Source organism: Cyanistes caeruleus, chromosome 3 (assembly GCF_971803275.1).
Source record: "Cyanistes caeruleus chromosome 3, bCyaCae1.hap1.1, whole genome shotgun sequence".
In the NCBI taxonomy this organism is placed as follows: domain Eukaryota; kingdom Metazoa; phylum Chordata; class Aves; order Passeriformes; family Paridae; genus Cyanistes; species Cyanistes caeruleus.
Window position 1 is genome coordinate 68,388,868 of NC_141703.1, and position 21,040 is coordinate 68,409,907.

The following is a 21,040-nucleotide window of genomic DNA, read 5'->3' on the forward strand; positions in this document are numbered from 1 at the left end:
ATCAGCTATTTATTTAATTTAAATAAAACTGTTCTTCCAGCAGACAGTGAAGGGAAGAAATAATATGTCATGCTAAGATTCCTGAGCTAATACTTCTCCCCTACATCCTTTCTGTGCATGTTGAAGTGCACTGCTGCTCTGTGTTAAATAAGCAGCGGTAGAATGGAAAGCAACTAATTTGTGCTCCCTGGGTGCTGAGCAGCTAATTTAACTCTTGCTGGCACATAGCCTATAAATAGAAAAAGAAGGTAGAGTTTCATACCGATAACATTTTTATGAAAGTTAATAAACTAACAGTAAGGAAACATATTTTCGTCCTACCTATCTGGCCCATGAACAGGAGTCCAAAGCAAGCAGGTGATGTTAGGTGTCACCTTGTTTCATGGCTTACCAAGGGCTGGCACCGTAAACACCAGATGTGCCCTCACCTGCTTGGCAGCACACCTTCTCCTTCCCTCACCCTCATCCAGGATGAAGCATTATCCTTTTGGAACTAAAGAACAGACTTCTGGGCCAGACAGCATGTCACAGGAGAGAGGGCATGACACTTGGGAGGGGCTCATTCTCTTGCTCTCACATGGAGGTGGAGGGAAACCAGACAACAGCTTCCACGAGTTATCTAACTTGGCAGCAAGGGCAAAGTTATAGGTGCTGTTTTTCATCAGGTAATGGGCTGAGCTCATCTCTACATGAATTCGTACAAGCAGAACACTTCCCCTGAGTAATTTTCATACCCATCAAAAGTGATCTTGAAATATGCACAAGCTGGTCACAACAACCTGATCCCAACACTAAAGAGCACTATCATCCTCAGCTGAGTCAGCTGAAACCAAATGCTTCCACGTCCTTCCAGTGACTGGAATGTGGTTTCACTTTTTATGGGCTTAATGTACAAAGATAATATAAAAATACACCAGAATATAAAAATGAAATCAATTTCTTTCTAGGGAACTGAAGAATCAGATTTAACTTTCTATGTCTGAGATTGCTAATGCTTCTATAACAGTTTTTTTTAAAATATAAATCAATTGATTTAAATTCAGCAGCTTGGAGGATTTTGTTTTTAGATTTGTATGAACCTGTATACATTCAGTGTGTTCAAGGATAGTGCTGTACCTACAGATGTCATTTTTTTCAGATTCCCACCTGAAACTGTTAATCAACAATATTACTTGCAGAAACATAGTTTAGATCTAATCAGATATCAGGTAATTCTGTCCTTAACACAGGTTTTATATAAATAAAGACTGAAAGATTACAACACCAGATAAAAGGAGAAGTTTTCCAAAGGCATAAATGTAGGGTAAAAGCACAAAGTGAAAGGGGTTGGCTAACCTCGAAGTGAAGTTTATTAGGAAATAACCAAAAATGAGTGATCAGTCCAACAGTGAAAAAAGATACAAGCATGCTTGGGAGCAATGGAAAAGCTAAAAGTCCCTGCTGACATTAGTCTTTTGCATTTCAATCACCCCATGTTAAGGGGAAAGACAAAATCCTTAGGGTTTTAAACTATATTAATTGTATTTATTGCAATTAATTTCAAATTAATACAAACAGTGAAAGATTCAGGAGCCTGCAGCATCTTGTCTCCTCTGCTGCTTCATGTCACCTGGTGGCCCTGTCTGCTCCCCTCCTGGGCTGATACCACTTGCTTTGATATTGACACAGTTTAGGCTCAATCCAGTCTTCAAAGAAAAACTGGCATGAAAATCCCTCAATCCCCCTTTCTGCTCTGAGCCCAGGGAGTGAACACATTTCCCAAGGACTGCACAATCCGGTGGGTATTATTTTCTACTTAACAAAATTAACAGCCTCTACAGAAAATAGGGATTGTTCAAAGTCTGGTAGATGTGCTATGATATCAGTCCTGACCCCTTTCATATCATTGGCATTATTTGCTCAATTTTCTAAACTAAATTTATTATACTGAATATTAAGAAGCAGAAAAAAAATTAGATGTGAAAGACTTTATCTCTTATTTTAGATAATATTTGTCCTGTTCTGTATTGGCTGCCATTTACTTGCCAAACACAGTTCAGTCTGTTTATTTACTGTTTCAGCTTGTAGGAAGGGATGTTCCAGATAAAAAAAAAAATACAAGAATGCCTCAGATTCGCCCTTAATGGAATTTTCTCCATAGCAGGGAAACAACCTCTTCAACATTCAGGCCGTATTTATCTGTTACTACTAATATTTTAAATAGTTGTTAGAATTTAGTGATTGATTATTAATACTTAATAATTATCATTAATATTTTTAAACCACTGGGCAATCAAGATGCCAAACCAAAGTCAGTGGCACAAAAGAGATTAGCTAGCACTGCACAGGTTCCATTAGTCCTGAACTATGTGGAAACTACAGCCTGGACAATCCTGGAACACACATGTTCACTATCCCCCCAGAAAGAAGAGCACCTTTGGGACTTACGGTTGGTTGTCCTGCTCTGGTCACTCTGAGCGCTGTCGTTTGACTGGTTGCTGGAGACAGAGGACACACTGGAGCTCCTGACAAAACCAAATGCGGCCAGCTTAGCTGCTGGCAACCGTGAATAACCTGGGGGACGAAGTCCAGACGGGCAGGGCTTGGGGAGATTTGATTTTGCAGCACTTGGACATGATCCTTTCTTAAGATCAACTGAAAGAAGGAAAAAGAAGGAAATTTTTGTTAAATAAATTAACTGGGAGATGCTGACCATTACCTGTATCTCCCAGCTACATAAAGGCAGCATTAAGACTGAACACAAGTTTTAATGACTGATCAGACTGCAGTGATGTCTTATTCTGTGATGCATTGAAAAGACATTTGGTGGAAAAATTACAGGTCACAATCATTTTTAAAAGGTGAAATGTGTCAAGTACCTATGGGGCATAACTCAAACTTCCAGCCAAGTAACATAGTTCAACATTGGTACAAATTTCTTTCAATGTTACCTTCTTCCATGCTGTATCACTTTATAATTTTGCATTTATTATCTGCCAATTAAAAAAACTCACAGAGACAAACACGCTATGCATAACCTCCAATTTTGGAAAGTATTGTAGACCAGCAACAATCCTCTCCAAGTACACAGGACTTCTTTGTATTTCATCAAAGAAAACACTTCTTTGAAGTTATTCTTTCAAATTCTACTAAAAAAATTTCCCTTTTCTTGCGCCAAGCCTGGGAACAAGGACATGACCTGTAAAGTCCTACTTTTTTAACATACCACTGGCCATTTCCAGTGGTGGACTTCTCCTTGTTAAGACATCAGCCCATGCAAGAGACATCTACCAGGTCTCAGGCAAGTGCCAGTAGCAGGTTTTTAACACCTGAAGTTAGACCACAGCAGCAGGTCAGCTGTGATTTCTGCCTGTGGTTACAAACCACTCATCTGTCTTCAGCTTCTGTCCCAACCTCTACTCCGCTGCTCTTGCTCAGGTAAATTTTACTAGGCAAATACAGAGCACAGGTTCAAATATTTCTCTTTTCTTTCACAGGCCAAAGGTCCATGATCATGGCAGTCTTGCCTTCAAGGTCAAGGACCAAAGATTTCGGTTTGAAGGTGTGGATACCAAGTGACTCCAGACCTCAAATGTACAAAAATTTGGACAGAGCTTGCTAGATTTGAGAATATCAGATTCCTGATGCTTGTGGAATCCTGTGCAGAAAAAATGGATTTTTTTTTTTAAAAATACTAACAACAATCCCCAAAACCTGATGCTAGAGTGTTTAATCAGGACCAGCAGGATAGAAGACAAGGCAGCATTAAAAGCTATCAATGTGTTCTGCCAGAAAAGGCCACAAAGTCACCCTTTCTCCTTTCTTATTCAGTGAACACTATTTGTACACTAGCCTGACACAAACTTCAAAGGAAGAAGTGAACATTCATAATATAAAGAAAAACACAAATTAACTTCACAGTAAGAATATGGCCATATTATTACAGTATTTAATTCTTTTGTAAACTATGTAGGTCACAGCCTTATTAATTTTAATGAAGCATTTCACTTTGAGAAGACTTTAGAGAAAACAAGATTAACTCCTTTGAGCAGTAAAATGTTACAGGGATTTTGAAAGATACTTGTGTACCTCATCACAATACTAATGCTAAGCTTTGTTTAACGTAACTGAGCCTTTACAGAAATAGGTGTAACACCAAGCTAAAAAGAGTTTTGTTCTCCTATGAAACACATTCCTATAAAAAAATGCTTCTTGCTCAACAAATAAAACAATTTATATACTCCTGGCTCTTAAAAATGCATTTCTGTACCCACTTTTCCCAAGCTGAGGCTTTTATTAAGACTCAAGGAGGTGGATGTCTACCTTTGCCAGCCCAGAGAAGTACATTCTGTGCAGAGTAACCCAGATAAAAATAACAAATATCTATAGTGAGCAATAGAAGACTGCTAAAACCCCCATTCACTTTTCTGGCACCAGCAGAGGCAATTTTGGACTATGATCCTGAATGTGGCTTCATTTGGGCATTGTGAAGAGGGGCTCAGAGGCAGCCATGGGTTCCAGGTGCGGGTGAAGGGCAGAGCAGGCACATTAGCACAGAGAAGAGATAACCAGTGATGGTCACCCTCAGTTTTTTCCAGGTTTGTGCAGTGCTGCTTTGAAAGTGGCCTACTACAGCTAATTTATGGCTAGCTGCAAAGCACTCAAACTTCTCCCCTGCCCACTGCAAAATATTCCATGTGCTGCATCTGGGACACGACCAAGCCCAGGCACCCTCCAGGTCTGAAGGCAAGTACTCGTGGTGAGCAGCTGCAGGTGCAAGGAACCTGCCCAGCTCAGTGGCAGCAGGGAGAAGGTATGGGGCTGTCTCTCGTGGATTTTACAGGTTTCCAAAAAATGCACCTGGACTACGTAAGCTGAGGTTTCTTTTTCTAAAGCATCACTGAAAACTTTAGAGAAAACTTAGGTGGAGGGAGGGATATTTCCATTTTACAGCAACAAACTATAAATATCACAGACCTCCTGCAACAAAATAGGGGAAATTCCACTGGGGCAGTGGGATAAAGTTAGAAATGGCTTTATTCATTTCAGACATGCATGGCCTAGGGCAGTGTGGCTCACCTGGGACTCCCAGGTCCCCAGCTCAACCACAGGGATGCCCACATCAAGCCCCCAGTTCTCTGCAGTCTATGACTGAGCACAAGTGTCACTGAAGAATTTCCTTAAAACCAGAAGGGTTGACAAACTGCCCAACCATCTTTACTTTTCCTTCAAAGTCATTCTTCCAGACTTGGGCAGAAGAGTCAGTGTATTTTTCTCATACTTTTTTTTGTGTATTTCTAGTTTATGACTTCAATTCAAATTCTCTCTGAACTAACAATATTTTGCATCTTGAACTCATCATTTTCCTTAAATTATTTTTCACTTTTCTTCTTTGTAATCCAGTTCCTCTGTACCATGAGGACCTGGGGGCAGGACATTATCCTCATTAGGGATGCATTCAAATCCTTAAAGCTAAGTAATTTTGTGTATTCTTTCTCATTAAAATACATGAGACATCAGCCTATTGTATGCATTTTCTGTTCTAAACATCATCAAGTTTTCTCATGCATGTTTTTTCTTTATTTCTGTTCCTTAAAAGTATAGAAGTACTCCTGCAAACAAGGTCTGTGAGTTCAAAACAAAAGTTATTTTAATGAGCAGCTTTTATTTTAATAAAAATCTGCCAAAATAAGCTTAAAAATCTTTCTAGTTGTCTCACTGCCTGAATTAAGTATTGTTGTCTGTATGCACACAAGTGATTTTCTATGACACTTCAAGCTGTTCCCATCCAGAAACATAAAAACATTTTGAATTAGGGACTGATTGACACAAAATAGATGTGCCTGGGGAGACTTAATAAAAGTCTGAACTTCAGTTCTTATGCATCCCCACTGCACACAGAATTGCATCTTCGTGCATGGGTAAAAAGCAACTTTCATGTAACTTCCCTGTGAAATCTGAAAAATCTTTTAGCTGAAATGAATGAAAAATTAAAGAAATAAGTTATACAGATATCTTCTTATGAAGAAGTGTAGCAGTTCAAGACGTTAAAACTCTGTAATTCAGGGACTTTTGGCAAGTCTTTGTTATCTGGTTGTAGGGTTTTTTGTTTTTTTTGCTTTCCCTTTTTTTTATTTTTTATTTTTTTTTTAAACCAGCATTTCTGTTGAAACTTTAATCATTAGATGTCATTTTCTCTCACTTACTGATGATCTGAACATCACTATTCTCATTTCATATTGGGAAATCTGGGGTAAAAAACTTACCTCCAATGTCACCACATCAGTCAGGTAATACAAGCTGAGTTAACCCAGCTCAGAGTTAACCCAAACATTGGTACCTTTGCAGATTAAAAACAAATCACAAAAGTGAGCTACCTAGTCTGCCGATACCTTTGTGGTTTCCCTGTATAGACATAATAACTTCTCTCTGAAGAAGAACAGAGGAAAGGGGCTTTAAAACAGAGGCTTTAATGATTCACACCTAAACAGCAGTGAGCAATTTGGGCCCAGCTGCCCTGATGGTCTCTCATCCAAATACTGTCAAGCCTGGGACATTTCAGTTCTGAAGGCCAAACAGTTGTCACTGCAGAATATTGATTAATTTCTGAAGGGTCAGTCCACCATCATATGGTAGTAAATGCTCACCTCCTTGTAATTCAGATTTAAAAGCACCAAAAATCTGCTCTGTGCCTTCCCAGCTCCCAGGCAAAGCAAGGCTGGTTAGCACATTCTCAACACCCCAAGAACTTGTCATCTCACAATTCATTCAAGCTGCAAATGTCCGTGTTCACTTGGCAGCTAATGTGAAAAGCACGGCACCCCTCAAAACCCATGCAGCACAGGAATCATCTGTGCGTGAGTCCCACTCATTGCACTTTCCACTGGCAGCCCAGAGCAGCCAGAACACTTCTCTGCACTGGAGCTTCATCTCATCTGTCCAGCTGCTGCTCACTGGCTGCTTGGAAGGGCTGTGGATGTCCAGCCAGAGACAACACTTGGCTCTCACCAGGAAGGAGACAAGGTAGGAAATATTTACTTGCTCTTACACCCAGATTGCTCCACATACTGTTCTTATGAATGACAGCTTGGCACCACTGTCATAGAGACAACCCTTCTGAAATGATGAGGTTTAGTTCCTTGAAGACACAGTAACTGGAGCAGAGAGGTGGCAGATGGTGATATCTCAAGTAAGATGACAATGTCCTTAAAAAAACTCATGAGGAAGTGTGTGTGTCCCTTTGAAACTTAGTTTTTTTTAATGAAATTCAGTCAGATTGCACTCTCAAAGAAAACAGAGTGCCAAGTGACAACTCTGCAGGTTAGTGGAGGACAGAGAACATTCTCCTCTCTGAACTATTCTACTGTCCCTCTTTCCTTAAACGTTTAAGAAGCTTGCCAGTTCAAACCCACGTACCTCAGACTGCAAGTACTGACAGAGCTGGAGTAGTAGTAAGGCAACATTTCCTCAAAACCTCTTTTCTATCATCACATCTAATTAACATGTTCAATTAATAGGCCACTATTGGGTTGTTTATTCCTGAGAATAAACATGAAAATAAAGCTCTCCTGCTGGGAGAAAGCTGTGTACATGTTGTGGCATATGAGATGAAATACACTATACATATGCAAAGACACAAATAAATGCGTGTATCTGTGTCTGTCTGAGGAATGAGAAATATTGCAGTCCTGAATTATGGGTAAATTCTATCTTCAATCAAAGTTGACTTGCTTAGAAATGAGAGGAACAGCTTGACCCTCGGGACTGACAAGTTTAATACACAGAGAGGTGATAAGGAAGTAACATTTCATTAACTCACTATTTGAGAAAAAAATACCCTAAACACTGCTGAAAAATGTAGAATTAAGTTAAATTAATGAGCATAATTAAAGTGAAGTTTTAATGATGAGATCTCTGTTACACTTTTCAAAATCAGACATTAATTCCATCAAAATAATCAGCTAATGAATGCAAATCCTAACACACTTGCTTCAAGAAGTCTTTATAACCAAGGAAAACATATTAATATTTTACATGTTATAGACACAGTATGCTTCAACGCTTGTTTTGAATTACAAGTTTCCCATAGAAAGAACAGAGTCTATTTGCATAAAAATAAACAAATATTAAGCTTTCAGAGACTCCATGGCACCTATATCATAATTAAATGACTTCTTATTTTACCTACTTTACAGAATGCTTTTTCTTACAGTCAGGCTGCTTGTCTGACCCACCTGAGGCAAAGCATCTCTGAAGGAGCAGCGCTGCTTAATGCCACCATTGCCACCACATGTCCTATACTCTACTGATGAAGGATTGCTGATCCAACCACACTTTAGGTATCACACTTAGAGGTCTCACTTGAGGGAGCACTCATCATAAATTTACTTTCTACTTGGCGTAACGTAAAACTAACAAAACCCTTTTAATGCACTTATAATACTTGCAGTCCATCACAGCAGTTCAGGGATTTAATTATCAATTATTTCAGAGTCAGTTTTATGAGGATTAGTATTGTACATGGGCCAAACCACTCAGCTTATCAGTGCTGCTTAACCAGACAGCTGTATTATGAATGGTATGGCAAAGGGGAATAAAATCCTCATTATGAGGCACTGCTGCTGTCCTCGATACCGTGCCACAGCGATTTCAGTTTAAAAGCCTCTGTGGTCCTGCACACTTTGTCACGGGATAGCAACTGGCTAGATCCTTCTGTTTCCATTACCTCAGGGCTGGACTGCTATCATTAGGACTGGAAACTGGATTAAAAGCTCAGGATCAAGCTGCAAGAGATGCTGATTAGCAATCTTGAAGGCAGGCCTGATATCCCTGACAGAAAAATACCCTTCTAGTCCCTAGCTGCTTTTGCTGAGGTTACCCAAGCTCTCACACCCCACAACACCCATGAGCAAGCCTTACTGGCTCTGCATCCCAGGTGCTGACCACATGCTCATCTTTGAGCATGCATGTCACTTGCTCATCTTTGCAAACTCCATCAAAGCTGTGTTTAGTCTCGTTTTTCAAATAGTGCAGCAGAACCAATGATGCAGACCAAATATACTGCAAATAATACTACAGCTAACAGCCAAATTAAGGGAAAGTGGTTGAAAATGGCATTTGGTACCTTAAAACAGATGGCTAAAAGGTGTTTGGACCTACTATAAGTCCCTCCAATTAACACCCCAACACCTCTGGCATGCCAGGGGTTGCTGTCCCGTCCATCCCCTCCACAGCAACCAGCAACACATCTCTGGTCTGCATGTGTGCTCTGCTGTAGATACAGGCACAGGAATCAGTCCTCTGATGCCTCTGCACTCCTATACCAGTCTTGTCCTATCTTCTGTCATCTCTGCCTCTTTCATGAGCAATTCATTCTTCTTGAAATGAATTATTTAATAGGAAATTAATTTAATAGGAAATTCTTTAAAAGGAAGTACTAAAGACAAAAAGTCTGGTAAGCTGACCTATGAAGTTATACACTGCTGAGAGAAAGACTTGTATGCCTCATTTGAGGCATACAAAGAAAAATGTTTTAGTCAAGGAAAAGGTGATTATAAGAAAATCTTGAATGGATCATTGGGAAATAAAATACCAAAAATAATGAATGTAAAGAAACAAACATAAGATTTCAGAAGTATATGAAAGATAAATAAGAGGAAGTATTAAACCAAAGGAAAACAATGAAAAGTACTTTTCAACAGAAAAAGGTATTGCAGAAAAATTAAACACATTCTTCATCTTGCAAGGAAAATGGAAGGCGAGATGCCAGAGGTGAAACCAGTGTGTCCTGAGGTGGACAGTGAAAAACTGGAGACATTAGCAACCTCTTCAGAACAAGTCCTGTGTAATTTAAAATCCATAAAAACAGTCAGAGCCCAAATACCAGTTGAGACACACTTTGGGGTCCTGAAAGAGATGATAGACAGATTATTGGTCTACCAGGAGTTATCTTTAATACCCTTTCTGAAACAGCGAGGTATCAATAGACTAGAGAGAAACAAGCAAAACAACAGTTGTAGGAAGCAAATTATGGAGAGCCATTAATTAAATTTGGCCTCCAAAGCAGGAAAGGTCCAAAAAATAATTTGTGATTAAAAAGAAAAAAATTAAAAATTTAAAAAATAAAAAAAAAAAACCCAAACTTTTGAGATACATGAAAACGTTAAGAACTATTAAATTTAGTGGAATAGAATCACAGTAACAGCTCGTGCAATTTAAACCACAACACTTACATATACAATTCCATGTACTGGCTTTTTTTAAAGGCAGTACTACAAACAAAAAATGGGACTGAGAAGGTGATCCTATTTGGATTGTAGAATGTCACATAACATAGGAAGATAGTAAATGAATACATGCAAGACAAGCTCCCATATGGATTTAAAGTGGCTAAAGAAAAGTCATGTCTGCTAGCATCAATGATGCAAGATAATGTAGATAATGGATAGGTGATGGATGAATAAAAATGAAGGCTCTGTTAATTTCTGAGGTTCAGAAAAAAACATTTCTTTGACAATGGATCCTGTTTGCCTTTTCTCTCATATCTATCTCCCAAACTGGTTCCTGTAACACAAGGGCTTACCCTACTCATATCCTGAACTCACAGCCTCTTGCAGTTTCATTTAAATGGAAATTACGATCCAATTACTTTCTGCACCTGTATTCCCATGTTCATTGCTGACTGAACTCAAGTCACAGGGCTGAAATGGTATTTACAACCCAGCCTGCAATCTTGGGGAGTCTCAGAAGTAACATACAGCTGAGTTTGGTCAGCTTCTGTTAATAGCATCAGCGCAGATAAACTCCAGACGCAGGGCCAGATAGTAAAGGAGACTGGCAAGAGGCACCGTATTACAGAGAACCTTGACTTTATGATAAACCCCAAATCCTGTCAACCTGTATTACTGAGACTGTCCTCTCAGGGTAAAGTCAAGATGCTCTGGTGTGTTTCCATTCTAATTTTTTCTAAATTTCTCCTGCTTCTTAGTATGGAGAAATGGATGCTGGGGAGACACAGTAAGAGTTTTCAAATACCTGCAAGGGGGAAAAGACCCCACAACCACTCCAGATGAAAGAAAAAACAAACTGTAACAAAGGGGATTAGGCAAAACACAAGGGAACACTTCTAACTTGGAAATAGGTAATGCATTGGAGTAGTCCTGCTTTCAGAGGCTCCAAGATCTCATATTGAAGGTTTTTATAAATAGCTTCTCATGAACAGGTTAAATAAGCATACATCAGAAGGAATCCCATCCGGGGCCAAGAGGAAGGATCATATGACCTTAAGTCATGAATTAACTTTAGCCCTTATGACCATTTAAAAAAATCTCTGCAATATTCTAGACTGTTAAACAGCTGCTACATTTCACTGGCAATGACTGATTTTCAGTTGTCTCTGAACTTGCTCCTGTTGAAATGTGCATTTTTTTAAACCTCCACGCTTTGCAGGCTACTAAGGAGTGTCTTGTAGAAGTAATTACTGTCTCTTTCTTGTGATATTTCTCCTTCCAGCTTTTCTTGTGCTTTTCCCTCCCCTGTAATTCTGCCCAAGGTCATGCTGAGCTGGGCAGTAGCTAGGAAGATAAAGGTATTAGAAATGTTGTCTCCAAAGAGGCGTACACCAGGCCTTCAGAGAATCAAGATCTCTGCTGGCACATTTGAACACTGCCCAGGTTTTCAGAGTACAACATGGTGGGGAATGTAAAATTCAGACTGAACAGGGGGTCTTCATGACAGAAGAAAATGTCCCATTATCTTCCCCAGAACAAATCCAAAGATTTTTCATCATTTACAAGGTGGAGGAAGATAAAGAGTTGAAAAATGAGAATTATTATTGAAAACTATTCTCTTTATTTGGCACTGACCTGCTAAACAACCTTCGGACAAATCCCAGACTCCCTAGTCAGCCTTGCTGAAGGATAAAAAGATGCACCTCAAAGAGTGCTGTTGGAGCTTTGTAGTATCAGGTCAAAATGTTGCTCATTTTGCAATTTTTTTTTGTCTCAAAAAAAAAAAAAAAAGGTATCTTAATGGTGACTGGAGTAAAGGGAAAGGAAGGAAAGGTCATTCTTTACCTGAAGCATCAGGATGGTAGAGGCTGGGAGCACTTGTTATTTCTCCTTGCTGATGGAGACAACTCGCTGAAGATCTTTGACTGGCAATGAGAATCCTGCTCTTGGCAGAGGGCAACCTGGACACCGCACCCAGCCCTAACTGTGGCTTCAGGATCATGGCAGATCGGTAAAAGCTTGGTGGCACCTCATAGTGACTGTACGCTGGAGGGCAAAATTCATCCTTCGCAGGCCTGTCCCCAACCTGCAGAGAAATCAACAACACAGATATTACACAAGAAATCAATAAACCCAGACAACATGGAGCTCCAAATTGCTTATAAAGGCTAAATTTCCCAGATTCTTGTGAATCTGGTCTTCAGAGCACTGCAAACTTTCCAAAAGTTATGAACTGCTCTTCAAGGATATGCATATTACACTCTCAATATGCAACTACACCCAAATAAAGAACTGATGCCTTCCCCAAAAGAAAATGGACAAATGGAAGACCTTCAATTAATGAAAATGAGGGTACTATTAAGTCATGAAAGGTTATATTATTTACAGAGGTAGATACACCAAGAGAGTGTGTAAGTGGAATTTTTGTTAAAAGTTATTTAAAATATCCTTGCCCAATTCTGGGAGAAGTTGGTTTTAACTTAGATAGCTAAAAATAAAGCTGGAGGTGGTTTAGGTACATTTTATCAGAGAAATTGTACTGCCAAATAATTTCTGTGACAAAAAAAGAACCCCCAGTATGTTCTCACTGCAAAATGTTCATTGTAATCTGTCCTTCTCTAGTTCCCAGAAAGACAACTGGTTGTGGACGTGAGCACACTTCTCTAACTTAGGCTTTCAGAGGCCTGTTGAATATTCCGAATCAGAGCTATAAAACCCATCTGCCCATGTGAATTGGAGGAAAAAAAACTATCGGATTTGCAAATGTCAAACATTTCCTATTTATCACAAATAGATAAATAGCGTTGTTAAAATCAGTGACAAAAATCTCTCAGTATTTTAATGGGCATTTACTGTAAGAACAGCAGAATGAGTCCCAAGCTGCAAGTATTTCCAGCTCATAGCTGGCTCATGGCACTGAGCTTGCACTCGAGGAATGACCTGGTTCTGTGATTCAGCCCTTGCGTCTTTGTGCATTCAAGCTGGGCTCTGACTCCCACCTTTCTGTGCTGCTTCATGACTCAGGACAAGAGTGCAGAGTTTTCATCTCTCACATTTGCAAAGAACAGTTTGCTCTTCTGAGTAGAGTCCAACTTCTTCACCATTTTCTTATAAAACGCTATATCATCATAATGTAGAAAGGACCTATGAATATTTTCTCAGTCATCCCATTTAGGCCATGGGAAAAGAAAAAAAAAAAGCACAGGAAATAGAAAATCTGAACTAAATTTCTTTAAAAATTAATCAAAAAGTGCCACAGGCTACCTAGGAAGAAATGTAACTGCCAATTAATTAAGTCTGCTGCAAGTTATGATGCATATAATATGCCAAATCAATTTCTATTTAGCAATTATAAGCATTAGAATATGCACTTCAACATTGGCTATAAAAGCTTTGATCCTAGCTCCTTCAAGAGCTTTAATCCTAATTTAGCAAATCTTTAATATGCTAAGAGACAAGATTGGCCTTAAACTATGAAATATAGAATATTTGAGGCCTTTGCACAGGAACTAGGAGGGCAGATGCAACAAACATTGAGCTTTATAGTTTTGCCCTATATTTTTTCCTCTGTTTGCAGTCTTATTTCCTGCCATTAGATCTTTCTCTTTCCTTTTTTATTATACTCCTGTGACCTATTTTAAGTTAGGATGCAGTTTTTTGCTGTATAGTATGAATGATTCTGTAGGCTTGGACTGCAGATGTTTAGCTTCTTACTTTCAGCTTCTAGACATGAGATCGTTTTTGTGGATAAGCCTCAGTTATCTTCTGTCTCCCCGATAAATTTATTTCTATCAGATTACAATATGCATACTATCATTTCATATTTAAATGAAAGTTAAACACCAGTGCCAAGTATTTCAGAGTAAGGAAAAGAGAAAATCTTTACATATAGAAAATAAGCATTTTTAATAAACTGTGTCAGTTTATTCAAAACTTCTTTCACCCCAATTCTTTTTCTTTATTGACAGTATGCTAGGAGTAACAGAGAAAGGCAACAAACATGGACACAAAACCAATAGATCACAAGCATAAAACCTCAAGCTGAGAGAAGTGAGAAGGACTTAGAATAGAATAATTTAGATTGGAAAAGACCCTTAAGATAACCAAGTCCAACTGAATTTGCCCAAATATCTCTCAAGAATTAGTTGCTATTTTTTGAAGATCCCAGTTTTGAAGGACATAAACTTGTTATAAGGATACACTATTTTTTCCTTTCTATTTAACTGAGTTCATGAAAGGTAAAATTCAACTGGTCTCAATAGAATTGTATAAAATTATTGCCATTTTAAAGTGCTTCAGAAAGATATGGATTAATATGATCCCTGTTAGCACCCTGTACTGGATTATTGTATGAGGGACTTCTAGGAAATGATCTATTGCAGCCTGACCACCAAGAAGGCCAGCCCAGAGTTTTCTTCTGTGGGGCTGTCTCCTCATTACCCACAGACCCATGAATGAATTTGTTAGAATGAGCCAGAAAAGTTTGCGACAAATCCTTTGAGAATACAGGAATTTCCACAGGCTGGGTATTCCTGAGCAGAGCTGGCAGCATGGCCAGCAGGTACAGATGCCCAACACTTTCCTTCATGTTACTTTGTTTATAACATCATCAAACACTAATGCCTCGAGGAAGAATTTGCTTGTCAAGTGCCTGCTTCAGGCAACAGTTTGGGAAAGAGTTGGAAACATCAGTTCAGGCAGTTCAAATAACAGGATCAAGGGGAGAAAATTTTGTTTTCACTATATATAAAACAACTCCCTCAACTCCTTTTTACTTCAGCAGGTTTTTTGTTTCAACAGACTTTATTCCATCCTCTCTGGGGCACAATGATGTCTGTGCTGGGGAACAGACCCAAAGAGGAGGTTGAACAGGGCTGGCACAGTCTTGGTGAGGCAGGCAGGAGAGCTGGTGATCACCAGACCTCCTTACATGCCCTCAGCAGATCAGGGCTCGTGGTAGCAGCCATAAAATAGTGGAGAAAGTGGCCAGTGACCACTCTCTGACAGTACACAGACTGTACCTGTACAGGCAAACTCAGCCTGCACTCCAGGCTGATCCACGCTGGTCCTTGGCAGCAGCCTGTGGGTGAGCGCGCTCTGGTAGAGCTGGATCCTGAGCTGGAGCATGCTCCCAGTCCAGCAGTACAGACAACCTCTCCTGAGCCTTGGGGCCGTGCCATCCCACTGTTCAGTTCACTAGGACAGCTGCAGACTTTGGGTCCCTGGAACTTGATTTGCTCTGTAACTTCCCACAGAGGCAAGAGGGAGAACAAAGAGCCCACAAACACCTGCTAGCACTGACTAGAAGAGGGTGAGGTCCACAATGAGATGGGGAGCCCATGTTGTGATGAACGATGTAGACAGCAGTGACCTCCTCTGGAAAAGGACTGGTTTTCTTAAGCATTTTGCATTTCCCCTTGAGAAGTTTTCTTTTTTTTTTTTTTTTTTCTTTTTTGATGGAGATGGGCATGAAAGATCTATCTACTCACTCTGCCAATGTTCTAAAGAAAAGCACTGGGGGAGCTGCCAGTTCCACAGGCAAGGCTGCCCATTCAGCCTTAACTCCACTCTGCTATGGACCCAACCCCTCAGCACAGCTGGACTGCCTTCATGCTAGAGTTGGGATTTTTGTCTGAGCTGCACTGAGTGGGCTTTGGCACGGGCAGCTCACGAAGCCCTGCAGGCTTCCCAGGCTTCCCACTGCACAGAGGCAGCCCTTGAGTCTTTCTCATAGGGTTCTCCAGGCCTTTACTTGGAGTCTCCTGTCCGAGATGGCACCTTCCTAATTCTTCTATGCCTGGCACACAGAGGTAATATTTAATATTTAATTGTTCCTACCACTTAGCTGAATGATGCTTAGATCACAGGTTTGACTCTTAACAGCTATTAACACTGTCACAGCTATATAAGGAGCTACAAAATGCTAATCAAAACTCTCCAAAGACAATATTGGATGTGCAAAATAGGTCAGTACAGGATGTTTTTTCTCTAACCAAGACAGCGGCCATCGTGCCACAGTCTCATTGTCTCCAAAACCTCTGAGTCTTCCACACTCTCCCTTCAGCTCAGTGATTTTGATCTATTTCAATGCACCCTAATTGGTTTCTTTTGGATTACAAATCCCTCATCTGCTACTAGCCCATACTGTGCACAGCTGCTCTTTTAAGCATCTGTTCACCTCCATGGATTGATCATTTTCCTTTCTCTGAGCCAAATCAGGCCCCTTTGTATTCCTCCAGCTGGCAGGACAACCAGGTTATTGCTTTTAAGGTGGCAGTCCAAGAAAGTAGATTCCACTTTCTGCTATCAGCTCCTGACTCCTGGGCTAATGCAAACTCCTAGTGCAAGTTTGTCTTTTTTTTCTCAGCCTCTTCTCCAGTCACTCCAGATTCTCTGAAGAAGCAGCTTGCTTGGGTTCAGATATTCCCCCACTGAAATACCCACCAGAAGTCATATTGGAAGAACAGGGGAAGATGCTTTGTATCCTCTGCAGCCCATAAGTGTCCTACTTCTAAACCTAGTCTAGAGAAAATCACACTGCACACTTGCCACAACCTGAGTTCTTCTCATGCTAAAAACAGTCCTCAGCAGTGCTCAGAAATCTGTCCTTGGGTGACAGATGTGTCTGCTGAACCTGCCTGATTATCTGAACCCCAATTCTCACAGACACCTGTGGTCTTCAGAGGATCATGCCAACCTAAAAACAGTCAAACAGCCTGTGCAGAGTCTGGGTCATTTTGGCTTTCATTCCATTGCCAAGCATTAAACAGTAATAACCCAACCATTTCCCCTCACCTTACAAGGCGATTGTGAAGATATAATAATGATGGCTGGAACAGACAATCTCCCAAGTACTTTAGTAATTCATTCTCTGGACATAAAATATAAGGGACAGAGCTGAAAACTGAAGTTAAAGTCAAAAGAGAAAAGCAAGCACTGTTCTTTCTGTGTTTGTGATGAGAAATAATTATAATCTTTGCTCACTTCAGAAGGTGTCTGGTAAATATGCCATAAGGGTCAATCTACACTCACACACAGTATCATAATTTGGGTATTTGCCAGGTTTTGACTGCCAATACTGCCACTAAATTTATTTCAGTGCTGTTTCTTGGATCTATACCATATGTAGAATGAGGTAGGGAGTAAAATAGCCTTAATAACAGCACAAGGCACAGAGCAGAAACCATACCTTTTTTTTAAAGACTCATTCAAGTAAAATCACCTTTTTTATCTTTAGTGTTTATATGAGAAGTTTGGCTGTTGAACTACCACAGGTTCCAAGCAGTGGATGCAAGAGCACATGACACAGCTTGCTCTTCCCTGTCCTTTCTCTACCTACCAAGCAAGAGCATCCTTCCTCCACTGTGCTCACCTCCCAGCGGGGATTTTGGGAACCCAAGGCTCCTGCCCAGTTTAGCAAGGCAGAAACACAGTGAGATATCTGGAGCCAGAGGCATCTAGAGGGAATTCCATCACATTTTGGCTGCTCAGGATGGCTTTCCAGAGAAAAGAAATCTTTTTTGAGGTGCACGTCAGTGTAAGAAACAGCATTAAATTAGTCAAAACTAAATCTTCTTTTGTATTATGTGTATAATCCAAAGAGTTCTGATAGTCCCTAGGTTTCCATACAGCTAAACAGAATGGAATTAGTTTAGACCTCTAGTGCTCTGTCTACAAAATCCTGCCAACTTTCCCATTAGGAAGGAAAAGTCTGTATGGGCAAATTATAATAATTTCCCAAAGCTATTCTCTGGGAAGCAAAAAAAAAAAATAAATAATTTATTCAATTTTATTCAATTCAGCATGTATTTTTCTTTCTAAATATCCCTATTTATAATACTAACAGGTGACTAAGTTTCTGGAAAATACTGGAAGAACACAGTGACAACTTCCAGTAACAGCGAAGATATCACAACAGGGTCAGTGCCAGAAACAGTTTATTCCTAATGATCACACATTGTTTTAGGATTTATCTTATTTGAGGTTTGAGAACTAACTTCTGGCATCAGCAAATAAGCAAATGATCACCACTTGGCATACAAAAGCAGCTGTCTAAGCTGCAGAAACTTACCTCCTGCAGAAACTTCTCGCTCATCGGACTGAAGTGATGACCTGGCGGCCTAATTCCTGACACCACTAGTCCAGAACCAAAGAGTCTTGGCTTCTGGAGGTCAGGCTTAAATTTGTCATACAGGATGCTGGTGGGCTTCGCCTCTCCTCCGTTGGATGCCTTCTGTTCCGCAGAGATGGGCACGCTGCACGCGGTGCCGTCGAAGGGCAGCCCTGCCGGCGCGAACAAAGGGTCGAGCTGCTCTATTGAGCGAGGGTTTCTCCTAATGTACGTGATGATTTTAGGTCTCACAGGTTTGGGCCGGGGGATGGCAGGTTTTATCTCAATGCCTTCTTCCAGCTTTTCACTGCAGTCACTGTCCACACCGGCCTTTTCTGTGGGGGAGCCCTTGGGGTGGACCAGGATAGGTTTTGGGATGGCGCTGCTGCAAGCAGTCTTGATAGGCACTTTAGGGGATATGTTTAACAACTGTGTGCTGTCAATGGGAGGTAGGACTGAGGAGGGTGACAATTTGTCATCATGAAGTGCATAAAGGTCCTTCAAATTACTGTTTGATAGCGTGGACTGACCATTAACATCCGGTGTTGCCACCGGGCGCACAGGAGTAGGGACACATAAAAGGACGTCAGCCTTTGTTGGAATGTTACAGCTCTCTGGTGCTTCCTCTGGAGGATTTTTCTGTACATTAGCTGTTTCTTTACTTGAAACTGAAACATTTGAGGTTTCCACGTCACTGCTGTGACTGTCAGGTTGTTGGTTTGACACTGTCTCTGCACTGTGCGCTCTGTGATGACCTGAGGGATCAGAAGCAGGCACAAGAGCATCCTCGGTGCTTTCTTTTACTAGCATCAGTTTATTCTCATTAACTTTCAAGGGTTTGCTGTCAGGTGGATTAATATCACGTATAGGAGATATCTGTTCACCAACTGCTTCAGTGCAACCTGTGTCAACTTCATGCAAATTTTTGTTTTTCCTCAGTGTCACTTTGACGCTGGATTTACTACTGCAGGTGAGTGGAAATATTGTTTCCATTTCCTCATCAGTAAAATATTCCTCATCAGCCTGGCTGGTTGCCCTGCTGTCACTGTCATTGCTTCCTCTCCCTTCTCTGACGGTGATGTTATCATTTTGCAATTTATCATCAGGGTGAGTTACTACCTGGCTTGACAATGGGTCCTCTACTCTATTACAAGTGTCTTGGAAATGGGATACTTGAAATTTTGACACGTCTGACACAGAGTTTGTCTGTTCCTGCACTGCTGTATTTTCAGCTCTTGGACACCCCAGGAACTCTACTAGCATAATTCTCTCTATCTTTTGTGGACATGCATTTTTATATTGTAGAGATGGTGCAGTCCTAAGCTCCAGTTTTTTACTTTTATCACCCTGACCTAATTGTGCTTCTGATTTACTAGCAACCTCATTGAGCTTAACAGCTGAATGTTGAGAATGAGAAGTATGCAGTGTGCTTTCAATGCTAACATTTGGTACATTTTCTGCTTTACTTGTTTTCTTGTTCCCTGAGGTAGATGGTTTGGAATAAAATACAGTATTTTCCTCTGAGGTATTGTCAAGTGGACAAAACACCATCCCAAGAAAATGATCCGTGGATGTTTTTTGGGATTTCTCTGTACTTCCTACCAAGTGGTGAGACCTGTCGATGGAGTCCAATGATGCAGAGAGCAGACGTTTACACGACACGCGGCCAACGCCGTCTTTTACAAATGTTTCAGGCTGAGGAGAAAATTTACTTGGTCTTCCCAAAGAAAGCCTTTTTATTCTATCCACCTCCACAGTCCTGGACATTTTTCCCTTAGGAAAGTTCTGGGTGAAGTCAATATCACCTTTGGAGACAACCTCCAGGCTGGCATCATTTGTGCTACTTTTTAAATTGGACAGACTTTGTCCTCGGCTAATCCTGATATGCCTTGATATATCCTTAGCTTCACTGGTCCTACAATCTTTCCCCATTTCCCTGCCTGTGGCAGAGGGCAGCTTACTTTCCTGTGCACTGGCGTGACAGGTTCGAGAGTCTTTGAAGGTCAGAAGTTTATTCTGGTCTGTAGGCAGATGAGTCACCTTCTCTGTTCCTCCAGAGTATATATTCCCACTCTCATCTGTCAAATCGTGTTTCTTAACATCCCCGTCAGTGGTTCTAACTTTTGTTACAATTTGGTTGGCATTGGTATCCCCAACACTCACTATGCTTTCATTATTGTTTCTTATTTCACTGCGGTTGTCCTGAAGCTGGGAATAACATGACTTGCTTGGAACTAGTGGAGCACTCATTTTGACGCTTCAGGTGACTGCTTTTTGGTTTTGGCAGTTCCAATTAATGAGAAGGTGTTTTTCCCTATCAGGTTAACTTTTATTCATGCTTCAGTTATATATTTAAATTAGAACTGATCAGTAGAAAATTCATCATCAGAAGGCTTGAAGTCTCTTCTCAGAGTCACATTTTTCTGCTGCTCAGTTGTCTGTTGTCTCTTCTGCAGCTTCTGGACCTAGGAAATCTTTATGATGTGCTGTAGTGAGGTTCAACAAAAGCAAAATAGATCTGCCAAGTTCCCTCTGAATGAGAGCCAGTTAATCCAGCCAACCTAGGGGAAAAAAAAAACCCAAATACAAATAAAACAAAAAACCCAAACAGATAACATTACAGTGATGTCAGGAATCATGCTAACTAAACCAAAGTTAAAATCAACAGCAGTCCCAGGTGTAACCCCAGCACAGAGTTGTTTTCAAAGACTTTAGATGCTGT

General features: G+C 40.5%; 1 protein-coding gene and 1 long non-coding RNA gene across 4 annotated transcripts in view; one reads left to right on the forward strand and one right to left on the reverse strand.

Moving 5' to 3' along the window:
- Positions 1 to 21,040, reverse strand: part of MTUS2 (microtubule associated scaffold protein 2) — a 308,364-nt gene that overhangs the window by 152,826 nt on the left and 134,498 nt on the right. For all 3 annotated transcript variants that reach the window (XM_086881668.1, XM_086881667.1, XM_086881666.1), the window contains 3 exons: positions 18,280 to 20,879; positions 12,054 to 12,294; positions 2,428 to 2,634 (listed from right to left, as the gene is read on the reverse strand). In XM_086881668.1, the coding sequence (XP_086737794.1) occupies positions 2,428 to 2,634; positions 12,054 to 12,294; positions 18,280 to 20,568 (2,737 nt within the window). In that variant the 5' untranslated portion in view covers positions 20,569 to 20,879. The remainder of the gene's footprint in view (positions 1 to 2,427; positions 2,635 to 12,053; positions 12,295 to 18,279; positions 20,880 to 21,040) is intronic.
- On the forward strand, positions 570 to 3,882 carry LOC111923156 (uncharacterized). The gene is made up of 2 exons (XR_015284714.1): positions 570 to 665; positions 3,477 to 3,882. It is a non-coding gene; the product is annotated as an uncharacterized LOC111923156 (long non-coding RNA).